We start from the raw sequence: 9,098 nt of genomic DNA, 5'->3' as shown, positions 1-9,098 counted from the left end.
TCCTATGGTTGTTTAACATATCTTCCTTGCTTCTGTACTCAATGGCACTCCATATAACCCTCAGGATCTCATCTGATCTTCAAACTGTCTTCTCAACTGGTCCTGTTGCCTTCAAAGATATACATTCATAGATTCCCAATTGTCTGGGTCCCTGTAGCCCCCTTTCAAATTGCCTTCTTTAGCTTAGAGTCAGAGATGTACAGCATGGAAAGAGACCCTTTCTGCTAACTCCTCCATGCCAACCAGATATCCTAAATAATCTAATCCTATTTGCCAGCACTTGGCCCATATCCCTCTAAATCCTTCCTATTCATACACCCATCCAGATGTTGTTTAAGTGTTGCAATTGTACCAGCCTCCACCACCTCCTCAACCAGCCCATTCTGTACGCGTACCACCCTCTGCGTGAAAAGGTTATCCCTCAGATCCCTTTTAAATCTCTCCCCTCTCATCTTAAATCTATGCCCTCTAGTTCTGGAGTCCCGTAACCTGGGAAAAAAGACCTTGGATGTTCATCCTATCCACGCCCCTCACGATTTTATACACCTCTATAAGGTCACCCCTCAGTCTCCGATGCTCCAGGGAAAACAGCCCCAGCCTATTAAGCCTCTTCCTGTAGCTCAAACACTCCAACCCTAGCAACATCCTTGTAAATCTTTTCTGCACCTTTTCAAGTTTCACAACATCTTTCCTGTAGCAGGGAGACCAGAATTGCACACAGTATTCCAAAAGTGGCATAACCAATGTCCTGTACATCCGCAACATGACTTTCCAACTCCTATACTCAATGCACTGACCAATAAAGGCAAGTATACCACACACCTTCTTCACTATTCTGTCCACCTGGGACTCTGCTTTCAAGGTGTTATGAAGCTGCACTCCAAGGTCTTTTTGTTTGGCTTACTTTGTTTTTTTTCTCATTCCTCTCACCAAAATGTATCGCCTCATGCTGTTCTGCAATAAATGTTATCTGCCGCATCATCCCAGCACGTTATCCACCACTCCATGCCCCCCTCGAGATCTCCTACTCTGCTTCACACACCAACACAGAAAACTCGCTGAAGATCAAAGCAGCTCCGGAGACTGTAAATCAGAAAAAAAAACCAGAAATTGCTGGAAAAGCTCAGCAGGTCTGGCAGCATCTGTGGAAAGAAATCAGAGTTAATGTTTCGGGTCGAGTGACCCTCCCTCAGAACCGTTCTGAGGGAGGGTCAGTCGACCCGAATTGTTTTCTCCGCACAGATGCTGCCAGACCTGCCAGGCTTTTTCCAGCAATTTCTAGTTTTATTACAGAGAAACTGCTGCCTGTCGGCAAACTTGGAAATGATGTTCCTCACGATGCCCAGGTCCTGAACAATGACATGGGCCAAAACTCACGGTCCAAGACACTGCCAGCCAGGACAATAGGATCACCTTGGGTTCCACACTGTAACCCTGCAGAAACCACAATTGAACACAGCAGATAATACCACTGCACATTTTATTTGCACTGAACGTCACATACACACATTTTCCAAAAGGGTTCTACCCCCAACCCTACCACCCCTCTCCCACCCAACCCCATATATATAATATATATATATATTTATATAGAATATCTTGTTTAAAATGACAGGTCTGTGCTTTTTATCACACTCGTTCTTCAAGTCTTTGCTGTACAGTTAAGTGTGAAAACAGGAAATGTGGTGACAGTGTCCGTTTATGAGTAATTACACAAAAGAATTACACAGATAACTCACTTGGAATATACAGTATGTACAGGTTTTTTGGAATGTATTTTCCGTCTCTGCTAAATGTCTCAAGCACAGCACACAAAAAATATTCACATGTAAGTTTAAAATATTTTTTTTTGTTTTAAACCTTCACAAAGGCATAAAAGATGTACACCAGCCAGATACAATTCAATTAATGCTAAACAGTATTATATTTTAAAATTACCAGTAAGCACTTCATTTATAATGAATACGACAACAGTCTGGATTAAAAATTTAATTCAAACAAATGATTACATCATATGCATTCTTCGGTTTTCAATCTATTGTCTTTTTAAGTGCATAATCACGGTACGTCATTTTTAAAAAAACATTTTTAGATCTATATATATATAAAAAGAAAGGAGTGGGCAATACCATCTGATATCCCAATTTAACAAACTTAAACATGCTCCTGAAGGACTTACAGTTTTAAAAAATAAATTGATTTTATTTGCACAGATTTCTGGCCTGGCTTTTCACAGCAGCACAGTGGCTCAGTGCTCACAGCGCCTCACAGCGCCAGGGACCCGGGTTCGATTCCAGCCTCGGGTGACTGTCTGTGTGGAGCTTGCACATTCTCCCCGCGTCTGTGAGGAGGTAAGGGTTACCCCTTCCATCTCAGGCTATTCAACTGCGTTGTCTATCTCAGTCATCTTGACAGGGAAGGTCCCGTAAGGGAGCTAGGGTTGGGGAGGGCTGACAGCGAGGAGAAAATGAGGACTGCATGTGTCGGAGATCAGAGTCAAAAGGTGTGGTGCTGGAAAAGCACAGCTGGTCAGGCAGCATTGGAGAAGCAGGACAGTCAAGGTTTTGGGCATAAGCCCATCACCATGGCCTCTCCTGTCCTCAGATGCTGCCTGACCGGCTGTTCCAGCACTGCACGTTTTGACTCTGGGAGGGCTGAGGGAGGATTTTTCAATGGGATGTGGAGACGCTGGGGCTTCTCAAGGACAGCAGAAGACAATGAAGAGCAGTTGGTGAGCAGACAAGGAAGAAAAGAGGGACAGACAACTGGGGGGAAAGGGGGAAAATGGGAAAAGATCTCTACCTCAAATGTTCGTGCTCTGTCAAATCTTCCCTCAATTACGGCACGGTGGCACAGTGGTTAGCACTGCTGCCTCACAGCGCCTGTCGACCCGGGTTCAATTCCCGACTCAGGCGACTGACTGTGTGGAGTTTGCACGTTCTCCCCGTGTCTGCGTGGGTTTCCTCCGGGTGCTCCGGTTTCCTCCCACAGTCACAAAGATGTGCGGGTCAGGTGAATTGGCCATGCTAAATTGCCCATAGTGTTAGGTAAGGGGTAAATGTAGGGGTATGGGTGGGTTGCGCTTCGGCGGGTCGGTGTGGACTTGTTGGGCTGAAGGGCCTGTTTCCACACTGTAAGTCTAATCTAATCTACCTTTTGCCTCTCTCTTCCCTGACAATCCCACAAAACCAGCACCGGCTGCTGGAACTGAAACCAAAGAGGAATTATTTGTAATGGTTTGATCTTTCTGAAGGAGAGGAGGGAGTCACATCTGATAGCAATGCCCACCCCTCGGAATCTCAGCAGCAAACAATTTACAGCGTTACAAATCTTTGTTCTAACTCCCGCAAAACAGAGAAAAGACAAATCCCATGCTTCATGTCAGAGGTGCCTACAATTAGAGAGAGAAACAGAACTTCTGCAAGTTATAAAACAAAACAAAAAGTAATAAATATTAGTATCACAGAATCATTGCTGTACATAAGAGTAATTCAATTGTATAAAAATACATTTTTAGTGCAACCTCACATGATACTTCACCCCATCACCCAAAACCCATAAAAATAAACCGTTTCGGATCATTCACATAATTCAAGACGAAACCCCCCCACCCCTCCCACCAAAACAAGTGCTCTGAAAAGAAAACATCACAATTATTAAAGCCATGTACACAAAATTCTAAAATATGTACAATTTCTCCCCTTCCTTTGTAATGCATACAGGAGTTTGAGCAAAAATAAAAGGCACAAAATATCTGCAACACCTTCTTAAAAAAAAATACTTAACGAGGACAACAGAAGGAACTTGCTTTTGGTCGGGGTTTTTTTGTTTCATCTCACGGACAAATAGAAAATATTTTCAAATATTTTGCGTGTTCAAAGTCTAGACCACAGATAGACAAAGGTTGTAGCATGCTCTCCTTCCTTCCCAAACTCTTGCCTTCACTGGGAATCCAGCCGGGAGGGTATTTTGTGGCACTGTGCCTTAATTGTTCCCCTCCATTGCCCCACCAGTGGTTTCAGTCAATGTCTCCTGCCCAGGCTTTCTGTCTGACAATCTCTCTCTCACGCTCGGTCTTTCTCTCTCGTTCCTTTCAACGTGGGTACCAATTACTCCTGGTGGTTGTTTCCAATTACCCAATGGTCTTCAAGGTGGACTTGCTGAAATGCCCCAGGCCCAACTGCTCGGGGGACATCCTGCCCTCCCGGCCCTCTCTCCTTCCTCTGCTGGACATCGAAACTCCTCACCCTCATGACCAGGAGGGACTGGGTGCTCGCTGTGCCCCCTGCTGGGAGCGAGAGGGCCCTGCAACGTCCGCTGATCCGCCATCCGACCGCGCACCCCTTCCTCACCGGTGCCCCCCAACACCTCAGCCCCGAGGGGATCGGTGGGGCTGGTCGGCCGGGGTGGCGACACAGCCATCGGGGACTCAATTTGCACGTCCTCGGACTTGGAGAAGATGTCCATCTCCTTGATGCTCTCGATGACGCAGTGGGTGGCCTCGTCGATGATGCTTTCCTCCCTCCTCCTGGCCCCCAGGGGGAGCTGAGGCGCCGGCAGCGGCCCGGGCAGAGGAGCAGCTCCAGAATGGACCATCTGGATGCCTCCAATGGGGATCATCTGGTATGGGGCCCGCACTTGTTGCTGTGAGTGCAATGGAAGGTGGCTGAAGAGGCAGCCCTGAGGCCCATTGGGAAGGATGGTATGGCTTTGGTCTCCTTGGGCAGTTTCACACACAGGATATGACGGCCAGGGAACCATTCTGCTGTTGTCCAATGGATTCTGGTGAGATGGTCTCTGCAAATTTTCAAAAGGAAAATTTCAAATGTAAATAGAAAGACAGTTTAAAAGGAACCCAGAGCCCAGTGTAGGCCTTGCTCCCACTCCCAATGGATTCTCCTTCCATGAAATAAATGCCGTGTTTTGTGAGGGTAAGGTATCCCAAACTCCCACTTATCATTTATGCTTCAATGAATGAGTGAGTGAGGGGAGGTGGGAGCACCTGCCATTTCAGGAGGAAGAGGCCTCAGATGGGAGCAAAGGGGACAAGCGAATCGAAAGCTGAGGGTTATTTGTTGGGAGGGGAAGAGAATAAATAAATAACCTCAATGGAGGTCACACGCCCACTTTGACAGAATTTTTATCCTTTCCCTCTCGTTCTTTTCTCGCTTCATAATTTCACGGTTGGAAAGAGGGCGTCTTCTTCAAAACAACAACAAATGTCTTATTTCAAAACCCTTTAAAAAAAAATCTGGGTGGTACAGTGGCTCAGTGGTTAGCGCTGCCGCCTCATAGCATCAGGGACTCGGGTTCAATTCCACCCTCAGGGTGGCTGTCTGTGTGGAGTTAGCACGTTCTCCCTGTGTCTGTGTGGGTTTGCTCCGGTTTCCTTCCACAGCCCAAAGATGTGCAGGGTGACTGACCAAGCTAAATTGCGTATGTTGTGCAGGTTAGGTGAGTTAGTCATGGGAAATACAGGGTTGGATCTGGGTGGGATGCTTTTTGGAGGGTCAGTTGGGCCAAACTGTTTCCGCACTGTATGAATTATATGGAAATCAAGCAATTATGTTGACCAGCTGAGCTAAAGCAGAGATAGGAAAACCATTTGGGGCTGAATGGCCTGTTTTTACTCTGAAGTATAACCAGTTTGGACAGCTGCCAATGGGGTACTGTAACAATAGGACAATCAAATGGATAACAGAAACCTACAAAAAACAATTAATGCAAACTTATTAAACCAAAAATAATACTCTCTGGGTGGTGCCTTAGCCCAGGCCTTGCAGTGCCCACTGGTCTCCAAAGGTGGCAGTGCAGAGCAAGATGCGATCTGGCACTGGGACTGTACAATACAGAGTAGGTTGAAGTCAGGAGCACAGATGAGTGCCAAGGGATGCCCTATGCAGGAGGGCAGGGATAGGTGGACATGCCGACAGAGTGAGGGGAGTTAGTTGCTAAGGAGAGCAACTGCAAGTAACTCACTTCCTGACTTCTAAAAGCCTGTCTACCACCCACAAGTCAGGAGTCTGATGGAATACTCCCCACTTGCTCTGGATGGGGGCAGTCCCAACAACACTCAAGAAGTTTGATACCACCCAGTCCCCACTTGATTGGCATCACATCCACCAGCGACGCCCACATCCCACAAAATGAATAACTAAAGAAGGCCCCAGCGATTAGCAATGGCAAGTACCTGAAGGGCGAAAGAGCTCGAATTGCAAATAGTAACACAGGTTCACTTGTCACATTGTTAACTCATTATCGTAGACAATCGCAGGAATTCTGGGAGTAGCCCCAGGAAGCAGCTGGAGAAAATACTATTGTGAATCTCGGTGGTCAGCTCACTTTCCTGGTTGAGTTCCCAACTGCAAAGCAGATGCATTGACCAATCTCAAGGACTCCTGAAGTGAATGGGGTAGTGTCACTATCTCTGAGCCAGGAGGACTGGGTTCATTGTCTACCTAATGCAATTGTGTGTCTTAACATCTCCACAACTGACTAGTTCGAAAATATCTGCAGCAGCCTCTCTCAGTCGCCATTCTACAATTGGATATCCGACCCCCAGCTGTTGAGAGAACTGCTTCAGAGTCACATTCACATTCAAGGGAGCTTTCTGTCCCTTCTTCTTGGAGGCTATTCAGCCCATCATGCTCGCTATCAATCCCACGTTCCAGCATTTAGTCTGTAGCCCTGGTAGTTACAACTCTAAAAGGTGCCAGATAATTGTGAGTTTCGAGTTAAGGGTTTCTGCCTGCCTGATATCTTTCAGCCAGTGAATTCCAGATCCCCTTCTCACGTCTGGATGAAAGATGAAATTCTCCTCAACTCATAGCCACAATCCTGGAAATTAAGGGCCAGAATTGGACATTCGGCCCTTCGAGTCTGCTCCACCAGTTGGGGAGGTGAGTCTAATTTGGTCATTTAAGAAATGCTTAGACTGGCACATGGATGGTATGGAGGGATAGGGACCAAACACAACAAAATGGGACCATGGATCAGTTGGGTTGAAGGGCCTGTTTCTGTGCTGTAGATCTCTATGACTCTATAAGTGCTGGATGCGGGTATAGTTACAACATTTTAAAAGACATTTGTACAAATCCATGAATAGGAAACATTTGGAGGGATATGTGCCAAGCGCAGGCAGGTGGGACTTTAGTTTGGGAACATGGTCAGCATGGCCAAGTTGGACCAAAAGGTCTGTTTCCATGCTGTGTGACTATGACTTTGATCACGGCTAGTCTTCTATTTCAATGCTAGAGTTCTTGGCATCTCCCACGCTGCCTTTAATATCGAAAACATCCACCCATCTCCTTCCAGGATATACTCAGTAACCCAGCTTGCGCTAGTAGTAAGTCCCACAGGCTGACTACTGTCTGGGTGAAAAATGTTTCCTCATCTCAGTCCCAAATAGTCTATTCCCCTCTAATCCTGGTCTGAACTGGTTTTGGGCTTGTCTGATTTCTGAGGGAGATAGGGCTCTCCTCATCACATGACCTAGTCCCCTTCATGATTATACACAGCTAAATCTCATCTCAGTCTGCACTGTTACCATTCTTCCAACTATTCCTCAGAGCTACTTTAAATTCTTATTTTTATTCCCATCTTATATAAGCTGATTAACAACTGGTCAATATTGTCATGTTGAAGGTGCTATTATTTTATACAAGCCCCTGGAAAAAGAGAAATAAAATATTTGCAGCATTTAATTATGAATTACATTTTATGTGACTTTTATCCGATGAGGAGGGTTTTCATATTCACCATAAGCACAGATGAGCGGAATTCACTGGTTAGAACATCGGGAAAGAGTGAGCCCACTGGCTCTCTTTCATAATTAAGGGAAATGTGAGAAGGTGACCCAAACACAATGCTGAAACGGTCCAGGAGTACGGATGTACAGCAACACCAGAACTCGGTAAGCTAAGGCAGCCGTGAATAAATCCACGGGGGAATACAGGAGAAAGCTTGTATTTACAAATTCTTTGCATTAATACAGCACCACTTTTCAACTATAGGACATCACTTCGTGCAGCACTCCCTCAGCACTAACCCTCCGACAGTGCAGCACTCCCTCAGCACTGACCCTCCGACAGTGTGGCACTCCCTCAGCACTGACCCTCCGAAAGTGCGGCACTCCCTCAGCACTGACCCTCCGACAGTGCGGCACTCCCTCAGCACTGACCCTCCGACAGTGCGGCACTCCCTCAGCACTGACCCTCCAACAGTGTGGCACTCCCTCAGCACTGACCCTCCGACAGTGCAGCTCTCCCTCAGCACTGACCCTCTGACAACGTGGCAATATCTCAGTATTGACCTTCTGACAGTGCAGCACTCCCTCAGCACTGACCCTCCGACAGTGTGGCACTCCCTCAGCACTGACCCTCCGACAGTGTGGCACTCCCTCAGTATTGACCCTCTGACAGTGCGGCACTCCCTCAGTGCTGACCCTCTGACAGTGCAGCTCTCCCTCAGCACTGACCCTCTGACAACGTGGCAATATCTCAGTATTGACCTTCTGACAGTGCAGCACTCCCTCAGCACTGACCCTCCGACAGTGTGGCACTCCCTCAGCACTGACCCTCCGACAGTGTGGCACTCCCTCAGTATTGACCCTCTGACAGTGCGGCACTCCCTCAGTGCTGACCCTCTGACAGTGCTGCACTCCCTCAGTACTGACCCTCCGACAGTGTGGCAATCCCTCAGCACTGACCCTCCGACAGTGCGGCACACCCTCAGTATTGACCCTCTGACAGTGCTGCACTCCCTCAGTGCTGACCCTCTGACAGTGCTGCACTCCCTCAGTACTGACCCGCTGATAGTGCTACACTCCCTCAGCACTGACCCTCTGCCAGACCTGGGTGCTATCACTGATGGATTTTTCGTACTGACGTCTTGTGCCATAATGGAATTTAAGTTTTCCATTTTGAAGTTCCTGCTGAATTAAACCGCATTGCCAGAACTCTCAGCATCATGCCTTGTTCACCCATCATTCAGTGCTGTGCTCACTAACCAAAGTTGGCTCCCACCACAGCAACGCCTCATAATCTGGAATTCCCCTTTTGCTTTTGAATTTTTTCCTGGCCTTTTCTGCCCTCTGTAAT

General features: G+C 47.1%; 1 protein-coding gene across 5 annotated transcripts in view; it reads right to left on the bottom strand.

Annotated features, from left to right (window-relative positions):
* Positions 1-1,571: 1,571 nt before the first annotated feature.
* Positions 1,572-9,098, bottom strand: part of hivep2a (HIVEP zinc finger 2a) — a 217,087-nt gene continuing 209,560 nt past the window's right edge. For all 5 annotated transcript variants that reach the window (XM_060831219.1, XM_060831218.1, XM_060831221.1 and 2 more), the window contains one exon: positions 1,572-4,797. In XM_060831219.1, coding sequence (XP_060687202.1) covers positions 4,147-4,797 — 651 coding nt within the window. In that variant the 3' untranslated portion in view covers positions 1,572-4,146. The remainder of the gene's footprint in view (positions 4,798-9,098) is intronic.

This window comes from Hemiscyllium ocellatum, chromosome 10 (assembly GCF_020745735.1).
Source record: "Hemiscyllium ocellatum isolate sHemOce1 chromosome 10, sHemOce1.pat.X.cur, whole genome shotgun sequence".
Lineage (NCBI taxonomy): Eukaryota > Metazoa > Chordata > Chondrichthyes > Orectolobiformes > Hemiscylliidae > Hemiscyllium > Hemiscyllium ocellatum.
This window is presented reverse-complemented; position numbering and strand designations above follow the sequence as displayed.